The 19,429-nt window shown below is 39.8% G+C and overlaps 1 protein-coding gene across 1 annotated transcript; it reads right to left on the reverse strand.

Moving 5' to 3' along the window:
* Nucleotides 1–8,089: 8,089 nt before the first annotated feature.
* LOC113885841 (tripartite motif-containing protein 77-like) lies at nt 8,090–17,297 on the reverse strand. The gene is made up of 6 exons (XM_027531558.1): nt 16,887–17,297; nt 15,544–15,639; nt 12,707–12,937; nt 11,075–11,097; nt 10,270–10,367; nt 8,090–8,992 (listed from the first exon to the last, which is right to left on the reverse strand). Exons 1-6 carry the CDS (start codon nt 17,295–17,297, stop codon nt 8,499–8,501), a joined length of 1,353 nt encoding a protein of 450 aa, XP_027387359.1. The 3' UTR covers nt 8,090–8,498.
* Between the last annotated feature and the right edge of the window lie 2,132 nt (nt 17,298–19,429).

Raw genomic sequence — 19,429 nt, forward strand, 5'->3', positions numbered from 1 at the left:
GTTTATTGAGGCAGAAGCCTGGTATGTCTCCCTTTGCCTGGTAAGGCAATAAAGCTCTCCTTTTCTGCTTCACCCAAAACTCTTGTCTCTGGGACTTAATTTGGCACAGGTATTCAGAGACCAAGCTTTCCTATACAAGCTGAGGTTGTTTCTATGTAATTATCTCATTTGTCAAATTTTTTAAAGTATTACATTCTTTCAACCTTTCTATAAATTAAACCATTTAGCCATCTTGTCTTGCTATATATTTTTGGAATAATTTGATGATTAATTTTAGGTCTGTTATCTATGAATTCCTTGGTTGTTTACATAGATTTTAAGGACTCAGAAAGTAGTTTCCAAGTACTGTTTAGTTTTCTATTTAGTGTAGTTCCTAAAAAGGGTCTCCTGCTCTACTCATATAAATATATTACAAGTGGTAATATGTGTGTGTGTTAGAAAGAATGTTTAGCAATAGATAAGTAGATAGTGCAGTAAATGATTTGAGAAAAAAAAAAGAAGTTGGTTTTGAGTGTTGGCAAATGACTCTTCAGAAACCTCTGACTTGGAGCAAGCAATAATGAATGTATCTATAGGAAAGCGACATTTGTAACTGTGCATAAATATGAGAAATTAAAGTGACCATTCATGGGATGTAGAAACTAAGATCAAGAACTGATGGTTTTGAACTGTTGTTGGAGAAGACTCTTGGAGTCCCTTGGATGTCATGGTCTTTGTAGACCAGGACCTGGGGACTGCAGTAGACAAGAAGAGGGATGCAGGGGACCCAAGTCTCGAGTGAAGCAAGGGTGCTTTATTTGCAGAAACGCATGTTTATATATCTTCATACAAGGCAGTTTTCAGTTCAGTTCAGTTCAGTTGCTCAGTCGTGTCTGACTCTTTGCGACCCCATGAATTGCAGCATGCCAGGCCTCCCTGTTCATCACCAACTCCCAGAGTTCACTCAAACTCACATCCATCAAGTCAGTGATGCCATCCAGCCATCTCATCCTCTGTCATCCCCTTCTCCTCCTGCCCCCAATCCCTCCCAGCATCAGAGTCTTTTCCAATGAGTCAACTCTTCGCATGAGGTGGCCAAAGTATTGGAGTTTCAGCTTTAGCATCAGTCCTTCCAAAGAACACCCAGGGCTGATCTCCTTCAGAATGGACTGGTTGGATCTCCTTACAGTCCAAGGGACTCTCAAGAGTCTTCTCCAACACCACAGTTCAAAAGCATCAATTCTTCGGCACTCAGCTATCTTCACGGTCCAACTCTCCCATCCATACATGACCACAGGAAAAACCATAGCCTCGACTAGATGGACCTTTGTTGGCAAAGTAATGTCTCTGCTTTTGAATATGCTATCTAGGTTGGTCATAACTTTCCTTCCAAGGAGTAAGCATCTTTTAATTTCATGGCTGCAGTCACCATCTGCAGTGATTTTGGAGCCCAGAAAAATAAAGTCCGACACTGTTTCCACTGTTTGCGCATCTATTTCCCATTAAGTGATGGGACCGGATGCCATGATCTTGTTGTTTTCTTAATGTTGAGCTTTAAGCCAACTTTTTCACTCTCCTCTTTCACTTTCATCAAGAGACTTTTTAGTTCCTCCTCACTTTCTGCCATAAGGGTGGTGTCATCTGCATATCTGAGGTTACTGATATTTCTCCTGGCAATCTTGATTTCAGCTTGTGCTTCTTCCAGCCCAGTGTTTCTCATGATGTACTCTGCATATAAGTTAAAGCCTTGACGTACTCCTTTTCCTATTTGGAACCAGTCTGTTGTTCCATGTCCCATTCTAACTGTTGCTTCCTGACCTGCATATAGGTTTCTCAAGAGGCAGGTCAGGTGTCTGGTATTCCCATCTCTTGAAGAATTTTCCACAGCTTATTGTGATCCACACAGTCAAAGGCTTTGGCATAGTCAATAAAGCAGAAATTAGGCAGTAAAAAAAAAAAATGAGCAAAACAAAGCCAAGCAAATAGCAATCTTCAAAGGGCCAGAAAGCATTCTGTATCCTGAGTAAGAGGGGCATAACTGAATAGATTACTTTAAGTAAAAGGTCAAGGAAGGGAGTCACTAAAAGGAATCCAAGCAGGTGCCCTTTCTCATGATCTCAGAACTGCATGTAGCTCTGCCCGCTCCTGTTTTCCAGGAACTGATAAGGAAATGAGAGTCCTTGAGAAACAGCACACAAAAGAAGAACACATTGGATCCCTTAAAGTTGAACATCCCCTGACACTTGGACAGCAAGGAATTTGAATGAGTCCATCCCAAAGGAAAAGAAAGAAAGAAAGTGAAGTCGCTCAGTCATGTCCACTCTTTGCAGCCCCATGGACTATAGCTTACCAGGCTCCTCCCTCCATGGGATTTTTCCAGGTAAGAGTACTGGAGTGGGTTGCCATTTCCTTCTCCAGGGGATCTTCCCAACCCAGGGATTGAACCTGGGTCTCCCGCATTGTCGGCAAATGCTTTACCATCTGAACCACTAGGGAAGTCCTCCTAAAGGAAATCAACCCTGAATGTTCATTGAAAGAACTGATGCTGAAGCTGAAGCTCCAGTATTTTGGCCACCTGATGGGAAGAACTGACGCCTTAGAAAAGACCCTGTTGCTGGGAAAGATTGAAGGCAGGAGTAGAAGGGGACAACAGTGGATGAGATGGTTAGATGGCATCGCCGACTCAATGGACATGAGTTTAAGCAAGCTCCGGGAATTGGTGATGGACAAGGAAGCCTGTTGTGGTGCAGTCCATGGGGTCGCAAAGAGTCAGAACTGAACTGAACTGGACTGAAATGTTTTTTACAAAAGAAAATGTTAAAAGGATTTGTTTTCTGGTGTTGTCTGTTACGAATGAGAGTTACATCACGGTGGCGAGGAGTTCCTGATAATAGTTTCAGAGAACTTTAGAATAATCCCTTTGTTTTGTTTTTAAATGCAAGGGTGTCAATAATAAAGATAGAAGGGCAAATTTTAAAATGTAGCTATATTCATATAAGTAGACTTTAGTTGAAATCCAAACCATTTTTACAAAAATTAACCCTATTAATTCATATATTTGGAAACTTATTTTTAATGACAAATTCTATTTGAGATAAAGGGCATCAAAGGAAACCACTTAGTTTGTGACTATATCTTGTGTATGTGCACTTTCCTACATTTTAATCAATGGGTTGCAATAAAGGCATTTAAAAAAATTTTTTTTAATGTTACTTTTATTTATTTTATTTTGGCTGTGCTGAGTCTTAGTTGTAGCACACTGGAACTTTGATATTAGTTGTGGTATATAGGATCTAGTTCCCTGACCAGGGATGGAACCTGGGCGCTCTGCATTGGTTGTGAGGAGTCTTCGTCACTGGACCACCAGAGGAGGCCTTAAAGCATTTTCTAGACCGTGGGTGAGGGCAGAAGAAGTACAGATCAGTGGCACTGTGTACATTTCTTCATTTTAACAGCTGTGGTTTTGTTTTTAAATCTTTGATTATCTCTTATAAGGATGTTGTTTTATTAACCATTACATTCTCGAGCTGGTAGATTGTCCCTTGAACTGTCAGCTTGCCAGAAAACACTTGTTGAATGAATTAACATAGTTGCTTAGAAAACAACATGTTGCTTGTATTTTGCCTGATCTAGGACACTTGATGACTTGTGGATTTTAATTTGGGTCAAAAGTGATTTCTTACTCCCGCACTTCTCAGCAGGGTGATTTTGAACAAGAAATCCTGCTTGGATGGTTGTGACACTTAACTCAAATAATGGAAGTAGAAAAGTTTAGTTAACTACTCTTTGCTAAACCAGTCCCTGGCTGGTACTATTATTGTTTGATTTTCCAGACCAAATAGGACTCACCTCCTGGAGCTATAGGATGAATCAAACTGTGGAAGTCCAAGCTATTTGGAGGAAATTAACACCAACAACAAAACCATATTTTTATTTTGTTTTGTTTTTTTATACAGGAGGAAAACTGTTGGAGAGGGGGATGACTCTTAGTTGGGAAACCTTTATAATAATTCAAAATCTGACTTTGACTGGAATATTCTGTTTTTGCCACAGTAAAAAGAAATCATCAGTCACAATACCAAGCTGTTTAACAATGTGAGAAATTTGAGGTGTGGACATGGCCAGCAATATCTTTGAATTCTGAAAGATCTAAACAGTTTTTTGATATGGTGTACTGTATTGTTAATTGATTGCTACTGTATTACTGAATTGATGCCTTCCAACTGTGGTGCTGGAGAAGACTCCTGAAAGTCCCTTGGACAGCAAGGAGATCTAACCAGTCAATCTTGAGATATTAACCCTGAATACTTTGTTAGAAGAACTGATGCTGAAGCTCCAGTATTTTGGTCATCTGATGCAAATAGGCAACTCATTGGAAAAGTCCCTGATGCTAGGAAATATTCAGGGCAGAAGGAGAAGAGGGTGTCAGAGCATGAGATGGCTAGACTGCATCACCAATGAATGATCACGAACTTGGACAAACTCCGGAAGACGGTGGGGGACGCGGGCCTGGCGTGCTGCAGTCCATGGGGTTGCAGAGAGTCCCAGATGACTGGGCTCCTGAACAACTGTATTGCGAAAGAAAAATTTCCCCTCCTTTTTAAATTGAAGAATAAGTGGTTTGGAGCTTTCCTGGTGACTCAGATGGTAAAGCATCTGCCTGCAATGCAGGAGACCTAGATTGGATCCCTGGGTCGGGAAGATCCCCTGGAGAAGGGAATGACTACCCTGTCCAGTACTCTTGCCTGGAGAATCCCATGGACAGAGGAGCCTGGTAGGCTACAGTCCATGCTGTCACCGAGAGAAGGCCACCACAGCAGTCAAGGAGCACAGACGCTTGAGCACGCGTGCATAGGTGACCGACAACCTAGTAAATTCTTCTAGGTGTGGGAGGCTGCCAGAGGGGCTGCAGCAGTCACCTGGGGGCAAGGCGGGACTCGGCCGAGCGCAGTAGACCGAGCCGGCGCGGCGGGGACCTCGCTGCGCCGGGACTCAGAGCACGGCCGCCCGGGGCAGTGCGACCCTCCCCTCCGGGAGGAGCGGCAGCCCTGCGTGCGGAAAGGCCGGTGGCCAGGGCTCCCCCGCCTCCTAAAGGGAACCGAGGCCCGCGGGGTCCGCGGGGAGCCGGGAGGCCTACCCATCCAGGGCCCGGAGGGAAACTTCCCAGCAGATAAAAAGAAAAAAGATTAAAAAAAAAAAAAAAAAAACTTTCTGCCACACTTTTCTTTTCGCAGAAACGTCTTTTCCCGGTTCTTTGACCAGAGAGCGGGCGTCTGTGTGTGACCTTTTGCTGCATGCCCAAGCCGTGCAAACCAGAGAGCTCTGTCTCCCTTCCTTTCAGTCAATGCCGGGAAAGAGAAGCGGAAAAACATGCCACAAGATCCCACTCCATTGCGGATAATGAGTCCAGTTTTAACTTCTCTCCTCATTTCACTTTTCATTTTTCGCAGTCCTCACATAGTTACTGTTTATAGTCGATTCTGAGTTTTCAGCTATCTGTGCGTGAGACCTACTGTTGACAATTTATCCCGTTTGGGCAGGTGTCAGAACCAATCTAAAAAGTTTAGATATGCAACAATTTTTGGATCCCTTCCAAAAAAAAGGGCATTATTGTGCGTGTGTGCTAAGTCACTTCAGTCGTGTCCAACTCTTTGGGACTCTATAGGCTGTCGTCCTCTAGGCTCCCTCTGTCCCTGGGATTCTCAGGCAAAAATACTAGAGTGAGTTGCTGTGCCCTCCTCCAGGGATGGAACCCTCAAATCATTTCTCCTGCACTGACACGCGGTTTCTTTACCACTAGCGCCACCTGCCCGCAAAGGTCGGTCTAGTCAAAACTATAGTTTTTCCAGTAGTCAGGTATGGATGTGAGAGTTTTACCATAAAGAAAGCTGATATAATGAGGTGGATGAAACTGGAGCCTATTATACAGAGTGAAGTAAGCCAGAAGGAAAAACATAAATACAGTATACTAACGCATATATATGGAATTTAGAAAGATGGTAACAATAACCCGGTGTACGAGACAGCAAAAGAGACACTGATGTATAGAACAGTCTTATGGACTCTGTGGGAGAGGGAGAGGGTGGGAAGATTTGGGAGAATGGCAGTGAAACATGTAAAATATCATGTAGGAAACGAGTTGCCAGTCCAGGTTCGATGCACGATGCTGGATGCTTGGGGCTGGTGCACTGGGACGGCCCAGAGGGATGGTATGGGGAGGGAGGAGGGAGGAGGGTTCAGGATGGGGAACACATGTATACCTGTGGCGGATTCATTTTGACATTTGGCAAAACTAATACAATTATGTAAAGTTTAAAAATAAAATAAAATTAGGAAAAAAAAAAAACGTAAAAAAACAAAACAAAACAAAAAAAAGAAAGCTGAGCGCCCAAGAAATGCTGCCTTTGAACTGTGGTGTTGGAGAAGACTCTTCGGAGTCCCTGGGACTGCAAGGAGATCCAACCAGTCCATCCTAAAGAAGATCAGTCTGAATATTCATTGGAAAGACTCATGTTGAAGCTGAAACTCCAATACATTGACCACCTGGTGCAAAGAACTGACTCATTGGAAAAGACCCTGATGCTGGGCAAGATTGAAGGCAGGAGGAGAAGGGGAGGACAAAGGATGAGATGGTTGGATGGCATCACTGACTCAGTGGACATGAGTCTGAGTAAACTCTGGGAGTTGGTGATGGACAGGGAGGCCTGGCGTGCTGCAGTTCATGGGGTTGCAAAAAGCCGGACAGGACTGAGCAACTGAACTGAACTGAGCGCCACCTGGGCATTATTGGACTGCTTTAAATAATCCCTAAGCAAATACTTGAAACTCTAATTAAAATTTATTTTCCACTACAATTTCATAAAAATACATTTAATCCCGAGATTATTCCCTAAACCACTTTCTCTGTAAAGAGAGTGAACAAAAGATGCAGAGACAGAAGAAAGGAGAGTGGGAAGAGAAATATTTATATGTATATATATGGGCTTCCCTGGTGGCTCAGCCAGTAAAGAATATGCCTGCAATGCAGGAGACCCCAGTTCTGTCCCTGGGTTGGAAAGATCCCCGGGAGAAGGAAATGGTTACCCACTCCACTATTCTTGTCTGGAGAATTCCGTGGACAGAGGTTACAGTACATGGGGTCAGAAAGAGTTGGACACAACTGACAGAATCAGAGTCAGACTATAGAGTGACTAACACTTTCACACTTCACTTCATATATATATATATATATATATATATATATATATATATATATATATATGAAAATAGAAGAAAAAAGAAAAAAATTCTTAATGATGAGATCTCTTAGAATCTATTCTTTTAACAGCTGTCTTATCTATCATACAATAGTGTTAACTAGAGTCATTATATTGGGCAATACATCCCCAAAGAGATGAATTTCAATGTCTGATTATTTTGCAAAGTTTTAATCTCTAAGTCAGTAACACTCTTTGAAATGAAATTTTTTGACAGCTTGGATGTTTTTTATATGTGAGAAATAAAGTTCATTGTCCATCCTTGAAAATAAATATTCAGAGTATTTTCACTCTATGTATCTTCCTTAAAAATACTGCAGATTCCAAGCAGCTAAGCCATATTATCTGTACTACGATCCCTCTGGTAAAAGCATGTGTGTATTCCTGAAAATCTGTTCATCATTGAGAACTACTAAGAGCAACACTGGGAATCAAATCATACACAGTCTATATCTCGCCCACTAAACTGAATTTCTGCACCACGAACCTGAACAATAACTTAATTCACTTCTTTAATGTTTCTCATCACTTCTTGAGCTACTGACTGTGTCTACACGATAGTAAATGTTTTTGGTTACATAGCCTTTGCTTTTAATGTTTTTCCTACATATTCGTTTGTTCAAATATTTTTCAGATGTCTTTCATATCCTTAACCTGGTGTTTCATCCCTGGAATGTGGTTATGAAGAGGATGGACATTGGCCTTCCTTTTTGGCAGTCTGAAAACTACAAAAGAAGATCCAAAATCTACTGTGAGCTTTGCAAAGGGAAAGAATAAGCTGTTCTTGAGGTCATATTATAATTGATCTACTCTACTTCAGGAAACCCAGGATTAAAGGAGGGGTAGAATTTAGCCAGATGAGTGGAAGGAGAGGAAAATTCTATGCTGCCCTTGAGTTTTGACAAGGATTCTCTGGAAGAAGAATCCTCTGTGCTTTGCATTCATGCATTTGACTGGGTTTCCACACCCGTGTGTTCTTTCATCTCTAGTAAGTTCAGATGGCAGATGAAAAGTGCCTATATCCTACCCAAAAAAATGAATGTGATTGCTTTTATTTAAATAAAATACAAAAGACAAATGGACATCATTAACACTACCACCACTTTAAGAAATAATGCAGCCATTGTAAGTCCTAAAGGTAAAATGAAGTTAAACACAGTGAAGTTATAATTGATTTTCCCCATTCTAGAAGTCACCAGGATAGGAGCCCCCTCAGCTACTAGAATTCCCAAAACCTTGGTTAGGTTTGTGACCTGTTCCTGATCATTTGGGTCCACACCAAATGAAAGGTCTGAGAGGGAAAGAGAAAGATCGTGAGAGGAAATTACAAATGAGGGAACCTCTGGCAACATTAATAAAGCTTATCATACCACATTCATAATCTAGAAACACCCCTATGTAGCCCTGGGGTCTTTGAATATAGTGGGGTAAGAATGGGAAGGTAGAAAAGAGACTGAAATGGCCATCCTTACTGACACAGAGAAGTAGAAAAATGTCCTCAGAGTTGAGCAGCATATCATTCCTGCTTGTCCAGGACTCCTTGCAGAGCCCTATAACCCAGTCACCGGAGTTTCCCACATCCACCTCCCAGTAGTGCTTGCCAGCGGTGAAGGTCTGAGCACCCCATGTAGGCGTGTTCTCTGGACATGCTGCGTCCCAAGGCACATCTCGATCGACAGGACCGCATTGCAGACGTCTCAGGGCTTCAATCAGAGGCACGCAACCGTTTCTTATTTTCCCATCCAACGTAATATACACTTCAGGAAAATGAAAGCAATGAAGTCAGAGAACAGCGTTTCAAGTTCTGAAGAACATATAACTGCAGTGGTGTTGTGACAAATGTGTAGCAACCAAATCTCTGAAATGAAGCCAAACTGATTTGTTTCATTTGCTGGGAATGTTTCAACCCACCATGACTGGTTTCAAGGCGCCAGTCCTTTAATAATTGCTCCTAAAGTTCTGGAACTTGTAACAATTAGCTCCCACAAGTGTGGCAGTACTGGCTCGTTCCAGAATACCCTTTAATCACAGATGTTAGACACCCTGTGTTACCACACCCTTTTATACAGAGTGTGTCATAGAAAGAACAGGAAGGGCTTCTTATCTATCTAAAGAGCCAGGAAATCCCTAATTATACAACTGGAGGAAGGAAAACTTTGAGAATACATAAAGATATAGGATGTCCGACTCTGGCTTATTTTCACTACCTCACCAAAAATTTGGGAGTCCGTTCATAGATGTCAAGAAAATAGCAAAATGGCCCTTAAGTCATCTCATTAATCAATCATCACAAAATAAAAAAATAATCATAATAAATATATATTATATTTTATATGACATTGTTATTTTTAGTCCTAAACAGGGATCACATTGCCTAGGATATAAGGGTTTAACATTTAAAGAAGTAAAAATAAAATAAACCAAATATCTATATGTGCTCTTTTTTTGCAGTGATTTCTCTCAGAATTTCTAACGGAGTCACTGCTAAATCAGAATCCAACTCATCCCATCTCAGTCCAGCTTCTCCTTTGTCCGCTGGGCTCACCGTCAGTTGCATTTGTCTCAGGGAGTCCTCTACACAATGAATTATGGATTGTTTTCAAGCTTTTTGAAAGTCTTGTGATTTTTCATATACAAGCATTACCTTTAATATTCAGGTAAACATTTAAATAACAGCATTAAGGTGATTCTAAGAGTCTCAATATCCAGATATAATCTAAATATCCACAGCTAACTACAAGATGAAATACACTGAATGGATATGCATTTTTATAAGTCAAAGTGTTCTTTTTATTATTAACTCACTGCAAGTAGCTAAATAAAAAACTATGTGTCATATTTGATTATTTTTGACAGCCTTCAGTTAACTTTTCTGACTGATAATTAGCAATAAAATAAGTTAAAAGGGTTTGCATATGTTCTCTACAAAGAACAGACAGAGCGGTGAAGAGATATCATCAATGTGTTATCTATTCATGTAGTTTCCTATGTGATTTCCAATGTGATTGCCTTCACGCAGAGTGCTGCCTCTCACCTCGGAAGCTGTTAAGCCTTTCCAGCATCCCAGTGATGGTCCATGTACTGAGCTGTGGGTCCAAAGGCTGGGGGATATACAGCTGCATTAACTGACTCCTGTAAAGAGAAAGGCCCGCTTACTAATAGGCCCAAAGGTATCATTAGCAACCCACTGATGATGCTTCAACAGAATCCTCATAATTACCTTTAAAGGGTATGAATTTAACTGCTCAGATGGATGAACACTGCAGTTGCTATGATATTTTACAATCTACTACCTTGCTCTTGGCATATCAAACCTAGTAGAATGTGCCGCCGCAATCAAAACTGTTTCCTTCCTTCTAGCTTCCCTAGAGGATCCACACAGCAATTCACATCTAATTCCTGAAATCTAATAGGCGGAAAATTGTTGGAACTTATCATTTAATACATATGAAAGCTCAGCACTATTGTATGTTCTTTCTTTATGAATTCTACCTCACACCTTTTCTCAGCATCCTTCTACCTACTGTTTCTCTGAGCTTATCTGCCTTTCCCATGGATGACCAGGAATAATCCTTGGATAACTAGGATTTGGAAATTAGGGGCAGGAAAAATCGTCATCTCTTTGCAACTTCTACAGAAAGCCTTGCAATAGAAACTGCGCTCCTCTCCACCATACGGTCACCAAAGGGTAGACTATATAAAACCTGGCAGACTATTAGAGAAGGAAGGAATAAATACAGAGAGAAAGATACTTCGTATTGAAAGGGAGGGTTCATCTTAGCAGAAATAGCCTGATCACTGTCACAATTATCATGATTTGAATAGAGGAGCAAACTTACCTTTTCATTGTGTCTTCCACACCCTGTAAAGAAAAAGAGAGGAAGGCTTAGTTTTCAGCACAAACTCTCCTCTTAAGTCTAGTTTCAGGATATGAGATTATACTGAAAAATTCATTATTTCCAGTTTTCTTCCTTAGATTAAAATCATTTGTCATTTCCCTTCTCCTTATAAATATGAAATCCAATCTCACATTTACATTAACTGACAAGATCATAATCTTAATAAAATTGAAAGTCAAACGTTCTTAGGGTGCATGAATGACTGTTCTTTGTCCTGATATACAGAAGTATTCACAGGGGTTTCCCCAAAGTTCTTTGGTGTGTGGACTCCAAATCTGCTGCTGCTGCTGCTGCTAAGTTGCTTCAGACGTGTCCGACTCTGTGCGACCCCATAGATGGCAGCCCACTAGGCTCCTCTGTCCCTGGGACTCTCCAGGCAAGAATACTGGAGTGGGTTGCCATTTCCTTCTCCAAAGCATGAAAGTGAAAAGTGAAAGCGAAGTCACTCAGTCATGCCCGACTCTTAGCAACACCATGGACTGCAGCCTACCAGGCTCCTCCATCCATGGGATTTTCCAGGCAAGAGTACTGGAGTGGGGTGCCATTGCCTTCTCTGAATCTAGAACTTCAAAATAGAAAGGATGAATGCATCCTATGGTTACACATGTTACACATATTATCAAGTGCAAATATAAAGTTAACTTATCTGTTCAACACAGTCATCCCTCATTATATGAAGGGAATTCATTCTAAGAACCCCCTTGGATACTAAAATCCATCGGGTGTTCAAATTTTTATATACAATGGCACAGTATATCTGTATAATATACACACATTTTCCTGTATACTTTAAGCATCTCTAGATTACTTAAAGGCTTCCCAGGTGGCCCAGTGGTAAAAAGTGCACCTGCTCAGCTGGAGACAAGGGTTAGATCTCTGAGTTGAAGATCCCCTGGGGAAAGAAATAGCAACCCACTCCAGGATTCTCCAGGAGATAGTGAAAGACAGGGAAGCCTGGCGTGCTGCCATCCACAGGGTTGCAAAGAGTCAGATACAACTTAACAACTGAACAATGAACAACCAGTATTCTTGCCTGAAAAGTCGCATGTACGGAGAAGCCAGGCAGGCTATATATGGGGTCGCAAAGAGTTGGACACGACTTAGTGACTAAATAACAAGATTACTTATAAGATCTAATATAATGTAAATTCTATGTAAATCATTGTCAGCATTGGCAAATTGAAGTTTTTCTTTTTTGAAATTTCTGAATTTTCTTAAAAAATATTTTCCATTGGTGGTTTGTTGAGTCCCTAGATGCAAAACCTGTAGAGAGTTGGAAGGGCAACTGTATGGTAGAAGGATATAAGAAGGTTTGGGAGATTTTTTTTTTTCTGGCTCTGTTACTTGAATCTTGCCACATAGCCCTCCTTCTTCCATAGAAGGCAAAACTGATGTTTTGTCTCCAGGTTATACTGGAGGAACAAAACCTACCATCACAGAGGTAGAAGAGTCAGAATCTGGACTTTGGAGTCAGAAAAATAACGGAAGTCAAAGAAGATATAATGTCAAATGATACAAGTGTTTTCCAAGCAGGTTGGTGTTCTGCAGCCAACATCCGTCCTTAGTCCTTACCTGGAGCATGTCCACATCTGCTTTAAGGCACATTTCCTTCAGTTCCTCATATGTTTTTCTCAGGAGTTTCCCCATATGAATCATTCTGGCTACATTTCTATTGAGTCGCTGAAAAATAACTGTGCCTTCAATTGCCAACATCTCTAAATGTTTTTGCTTTTCTTCCTGGAGATACTGACACACTTTAGGGTATTCAGCTCGTATCATCACCAGTCGTAGATTTATAAAACCCTGCAGTGACATTGGATGAATTAGATCATGTATTTGGATGGGATTTTATTCTTCCCTTATTATCTGTTGTCTATGTGTTGTATATAGAATGCTTGTCTTCGTTCATTTGGACTACTAACAAAAGTACTAAAGACTGAGTGCTTATTAATAACCGAAATTTACTTCTCACTGTTCAGTAAGGTAAGAAATACAAAATTAGTGCCAGCAGGTTTGGTGTACAGTGAGAGCCCACCTCTTAAATAGGCATCTTTTTTTTTTTTTTTTTGCTTAATAATAATTAAAATATACTCCACTTTACAAAGCACATTCACATACTTGGTTTTCATTTTTTACCATATGCATGTATTTTTTTGTTGAAGTATTATTGATTTTCAATATTGTGTTAGTTTCAGATATACTGTAAAGTGATTCAGTTATCCATATACATGTGTATAGCTAATTCTTTTTTCCAATTCTTTTTCACTATAGGTTATTACAAGATACTGATTATAGTTCCCTGCTGAGTGCTGAAGAGTTGATGCTTTTGAATTGTGGTGTTGGAGAAGACTCTTGAGAGTCCCTTGGACAGCAAGGAGATCCAACCAGGCAATCCTGAAGGAAATCATCTCTGAATATTCATTGGAAGGGCTGATGCTGAAGCTCCAATAATTTGATCATCTAATACAAAGAGCCAACTCATTAGAAAAGACCCTGATGCTGGGAAAGATTGAAGGTGGAAGGAGAAAGGGACGATGGGATGAGATGGATGTGAGTTTGAGCAAGTTCTGGGAGTTGGTGATGGACAGGGAAGCCTGGTGTGCTGCAGTCTGTGGGGTCGCAAAGAGTTGGACACAACTGAGCAACTGAACTGAACTGATAGCTCCCTGTGCTATAAAGTAGGTCCTTGTTGTTTATCTATTTTTATGTAGAATAGTGTATATATGTTAATCCTAAATTCCTAATTTATCCCTCCCCTCACCTTCCCCTTTGATAACCATAGGCTTGTTTTCTGTGACTATTGGCCTATTTCTGATCTGTAAATAAGTGTAATTGTATCATTCTTTTAGATTCCACACGTGATATCATATGATATTTGCCTTTCTCTGATTACTTCCCTTGGTATGATAATCTCTAGGTCCATTCATGCTACTGCAAAGGGCATTATTTCATTCTTTTTATGGCTGAGCAGTACTTCATTGTATAAATATACTACATTTTCTTCATCAACTCATCTGTCAACGAACATTTAGGTTTCTTCTATGCCTTGGCTAAATAGCCATCCTCTGGTTTTGTCCTCACATGGCAGAAGGGGCAAGTCTCTACTAAGCTTCTTTTTTTTTTAGGGCTTCTTTTATAAGAATCCCATTAATAAGGATTCTTTCCTAATGACCTAATCACTTTCCAAAGGCCAAACCTCCTAACACTATCATTTTGGGGGTTAGAATTTCAACATTTGAACTATGGGGGACCCAGACTTTCAGACCATAGCTTCTGTCTTCTGTGCTCCAGAAGGATGTGTTCTCAGAGACCTTCTGGCTCACTCCCTTTGATCCTTTTAGATCTCTACCCAGATGTAACCTTCATGATGGGTATTCTCTGGCCAGCATACATCCCCCAAACCTGTACTATTTATATATATCCCTGCTTTAATTTTCTTCCAAGAACTTTACAAATGTGATGTATTATAAATGTTATTCTTCTTTATTTGTTGTATGACTTCTTTTACAAGATTATATCCTACTGAAGTCATTGATTTGTTTCTTTTTGTCCATTTCCATATCTCTCTGTGGACCTATAACAGTGAGCAACATATCACATGCCCTCCTATGAAAGAATGGTTCATTAGGAAAACCATCTTAAATGATCAGGGTAATTTTGTTATTGTCCTGCAGTATTTTTACAGCACTATGTACAGATTTCTCTTTAATGAAATATTCTGTAATATAGCCTGCTGATGTATCTTCTTTAGAAGTCATTGAGTTCTTTGAAAATGAAAATGTAGTTCAACTTCTTTAGTTTCAGGCTCTCCATTCATAAATGTGAACCAATGAATAATAAAACCCCAAATCCTTAGCTAGGCATCTTGCCGTGGCTATAATTACATTGCCAGCCATACCTCTCACTGCCTGCCTCGTACCGTATGTACTAATTAATAGGAGCTATCTACATGCCCCAGATAATTCTATGATTTTTTCTCATATTTAGCTTTCTTGTCCCTTAGATCTCTGTGTTATGAATTTACAGGTTCTACTAAAACATTAGCTTCAGGGTGATTTTTATTTTTTTGAGAAGCTTTACATTCAAAGTTTATTAAACTCCTACAGAACTGTTTTTTTACCTTCATCCGAGTGACCCTTGCATTTTGTTTTGTGATACTGCATTTTCTTGTCTCTGCTGAAGTATTAGTGGTAGATATTGCTTTATCAAGATAATCAGGAAAAATCTTTTATTTACCTATTGGGGTCATTCAACATGAAATCCTACATTGAAGGTCATGTTTTTCCATATGCAGCCCTCTTTGATCACCCTCTCAGGGGACATTATGATTTAATTCAAGTTCTTCCACTGTAAGTTACCAGGTTATTTGTTCCAAACTGGCTCCAAGGGATTCAGGGTCTGCGGCTTACCTCCCATGCTCTGAATGTGTTGGTCACTTTTTTTATATTTCGTTGATTTTCCTGTTTCTTTTTCCAAATAGACTTCATTTGCATCAGAAGGTGCTCCTGCAAAATAACTATTATTTGTAGCACTAGAATAGCAAAGTTAGTACATTTCAGATATTTTAAAGAAGATATAAGGGGATGAACATGGGACAAACAGTAAAAAGAGCAGATATGTCAGTAATTTTCCTTTGGAATACTATCTCCTAAATCTGGGGAGATCAAACAAAGATGGAATGTCTAAATTTGAAAAAATGTAATCCATTATCTGAGGAATCTAGCATTGAATTTATAATAACCTGGTCAGTTTTCAGAAGTGAATCTTGCTTTTGTTTCTGGGTTTGTTTTTTTTTTTTTTTTTTTTCATGTTACACATTTTTTTAAGTCAACATGAACAAATTCCTAGAAAGACACAAATTACCAAAATTAACTCAAGAAGAAATGGAAAATGTGAACAGGCCTGTATGTAGTAGAGAGAGTGAATCGATAATGAAAAATTTTCCAACAATGAGAAGCCAAGAACCAGATGGTTTCACTGATGAAATGCACCAATCATTTAAAGAAGAATCAATACTAATCTTTCTCCAACTCTTCTAAAATAATGGAAGAGGAAGGAATACCTTTTAATTCATTCTGTGAGGTCTCTTGCTTTATATTTAATTGTGAAATATTAGCCCTCAGTTTTCCTGTGGCACTGTTAGAAAATGTTGGCCAGTGTTTCTAAATCTGCTATAATTAGAACAGGACCATTATAATCATGTTTGTGGTAGCCAATGACTTTTACTGAAACTAGATATTTATCTTCCACACTGTGTGCACGCTTAGTGGCTCAGTTGTATCTGACTCTCTGCGACGCCATGGACTGTAGCCCACCAGGTTCCTCTGTCCATGGGATTCTCCGGGCAAGAATATTAGATTGGGTAGCTATTCCCTTCTCCAGGGGATCTTCCTGACCCAGGGATCAACCCCACGTCTCCTGTATTGCAGGCAGATTCTTAACTGTCTGAGCCACCAGGGAAGCCCATCTACCACATTACTTCTGAAGTACCAGCATCCTAATCCTCATCAATTTCATCATCATTCCTCTCTTTCAGCTCAACAGAATTTAAACATCAGGAAAGCAAGGATGATATCTAGTTTCTTCACTGCTTTATCTCTAGATTTCAGAATAGTGCCTGGCACATGGTGTTCAAAAATTGTATTTGTTAATAGCATAAAGTGATAATGGTTGTTAACCAATGTATTTTCCTCAGTGCTTATCAGATACAGGGTCTTCCACATTTTAAAGTTCAGTCAGAGATATTACTTACCCTGTAGTGCTCTGCAACCTGCATTACTGAATAGTGTTCATGAGTGGCATGCCCTGTGGAACGAGAGCAGAACAAGCACAGCAGGCTCTTGTCAGCTTCACAGAAGTAGAGCTTTATCACTTGGTGTGTCCTACACATCTGCTTGGCAGAGCCAGGTAACTGGCAGATAACTGAGTTTCCGGTGGAACGAATATGTTTCTTAGCAAGAATAGTGCTTTTGAGGTCCATTTTTGGAGATGCCGCCTTGCACACAGGACAGCAAGTAACTGTTGGGGCATCTTCCCACAAGAGACAGAGGCAGGGAGTACAGAATCGGTGCCCACACCTAATGGTGGCAGGGTCTGTGAACGTGTCCTTGCAGATGGAGCAGATGATCTCAGTGGGGAGACACTGTGCGGAAGCAGATGCCATGTTTCTAAGAAAACAAAAAGAAAGGACTTTCTTGACTTTCAGCATGTGAGCTGAGCTTAAGCTTTCTCTCGCCAATACACATATGTCCTATAGGAGGACAGCCCATGTTTTGAGGATGGTGAAGAAAAGAGAGTCCTATAGACCAGTAAAATGTGTTATTATTTTCCACCATTGGCCTCCAGCACTACTTCTCAGTTCCCTATTAGAAATCCAGTATTTTCCACATATATTATCTCTTTTTCAAAGACAAAGAATCAGAGGTTCTGGGATCATTCATAGGTAGCTAATCATATTGTGTCCGAAACTATCACAATTTTCCCCTTTTTTACTCTCTCTGATTGGTTAACACAAGGTATTTGTTCAAATCCTGGCCAATGAAATAAGACGCTAAAATTCCTAGGACAATTCTAGAAAAAATTTTCTTGTTCCAGAAGAGATGCACAGAATTAATGGATGGCTTTTTCTGTTTCTGGTCATTTTCCAGATATAATGCCCACTTGCATAGCCATTTTGTGATCACAGAATGAGTTGGCCTGAGGAGAAAAGCCAATAGTCTAAGGATAACAAAAACAGAAAGAAATGGTTTTTAACAATGGCATTGAACAATAGTTAACTAATTCTGAAGAAGCCAATTCCCAACTAAATTAACACAAATCTCTAGACTTAAAATCCTAGCAGAAGAAAGTTTGTGTTTACCACCACATACAAAAAGAACTTTGCACAGGATCTACTGCCATATACATGTCGGGGGTTCAACAAAAATCATGCAGCATATCATAAGGCAAGAAAAATTTAGTCTAAACAGACAAAGCAGTCATCAAAACCAGACTTAGATATAAAACAGATATTAGAACTATTAAGATAACTAAGATAGTAACGATGACCCTATATGCAAGACAGCAAAAGAGACGCAGATGTAAAGAACAGACTTTTGGACTCTGTGGGAGAAAGCGAGGGTGGGATGATTTGAGAGAATAGTATTGAAACATGCATATTATCATATGTGAAACAGATCACCAGTCCAGGTTCTATGCATGAGACAGGGTGCTCAGGGCTGGTGCACTGGGATGACCCTGAGGGGTGGGATGAGGAGGGAGGTGGGAGGGGGGTTCAGGATGGGGAACACATGTACACCCATGGCTGACTCATGTCAATGTATGGCAAAAACCCTACAATACTGTAAAGTAATTAGCCTTCAGTTAAAATAAATTAATTAATTTAAATAATAATAACTATGATTAGTATGTTAAAGACTTTTATTAAAAAAATGTTGACAACATGCAAGATAGGTAATTTCAGGAAACAGATGAAAAGTATAAGATAAGCAGATAGGCTAGATATAACATATGCAGAGAATTTTATGTTTGGGTTCAGAAGTAGGTACAAGTAAGAAAATTACCAGTGAGCATGGGAGTATGTCAGTGTAAAATACAAAAACTAAACACAAAAAGGAAAAACAAAGAATAAAAAATTACAACAGAACAGAGCATCAAAGAGCAGTAAGACAACATTAAATGTTGTTTAACATTGTTTAACATCTGTGTGATTAGATTTCCAGAAAGAAAATGAAGATATAATAGGGCAAAGTGAAGTGAAAGTCACTTAGTCATGTCCAACTCTTTGCAGGCCCATGGACTATACAGTCCATGGAATTCTCCAGGCCAGAATACTGGAGTAGGTAGCCTTTCCCTTTCTCCAGGGAATCTTCCCAACTCAGGGATCGAACCCAAGTCTCCCACACTGCAGGCAGATTCTTTACCAGCTGAGCCACCAGGGAAACCCAACAGGGCAAAAGAAGCATTTAAAGAAATAATTTTAGAGGCTCTTCCAAAATTAGTGACAGACAGCATAAAAGAGATCTGTGATATTCAGAGAATATCAGACAGAAAAATACAAAACGAATAAGCAAACAAAAACACAACTAGGCAAGTTACATTAAAACTAAATAAAAACAAATAACAAAGAGAAATTCTTTCTTTCCTTCTTTTTTTTTACAAAGATAAATTCATTAAGGGAGTCACAGAAATAGGAAAAATAAAGATTATGCACAGAAAAATAAAGATAAAAATTAGAGCAGAAACCATGCAGGCAAGAAAACAATTAAGTGACATCTTTAGATTGCTGAGAGAAAA

The sequence above is a fragment of the Bos indicus x Bos taurus genome, chromosome 29 (assembly GCF_003369695.1).
Source record: "Bos indicus x Bos taurus breed Angus x Brahman F1 hybrid chromosome 29, Bos_hybrid_MaternalHap_v2.0, whole genome shotgun sequence".
Taxonomy (NCBI): domain Eukaryota; kingdom Metazoa; phylum Chordata; class Mammalia; order Artiodactyla; family Bovidae; genus Bos; species Bos indicus x Bos taurus.

Bases quoted from the DNA above. Each gene is read 5' to 3' on its own strand.
- LOC113885841 (XM_027531558.1), bottom strand. From the start codon at position 17,297: ATGGCATCTGCTTCCGCACAGTGTCTCCCCACTGAGATCATCTGCTCC. The intron at 12,938-15,543 runs GTAAGCCGCAGA...ATGTCACTGCAG, and splicing joins ACACATTCAGAGCATGGGAG to GGTTTTATAAATCTACGACT. The intron at 8,993-10,269 runs GTGAGAGGCAGC...ATTTTCCTGAAG, and splicing joins AAGGCTTAACAGCTTCCGAG to TGTATATTACGTTGGATGGG.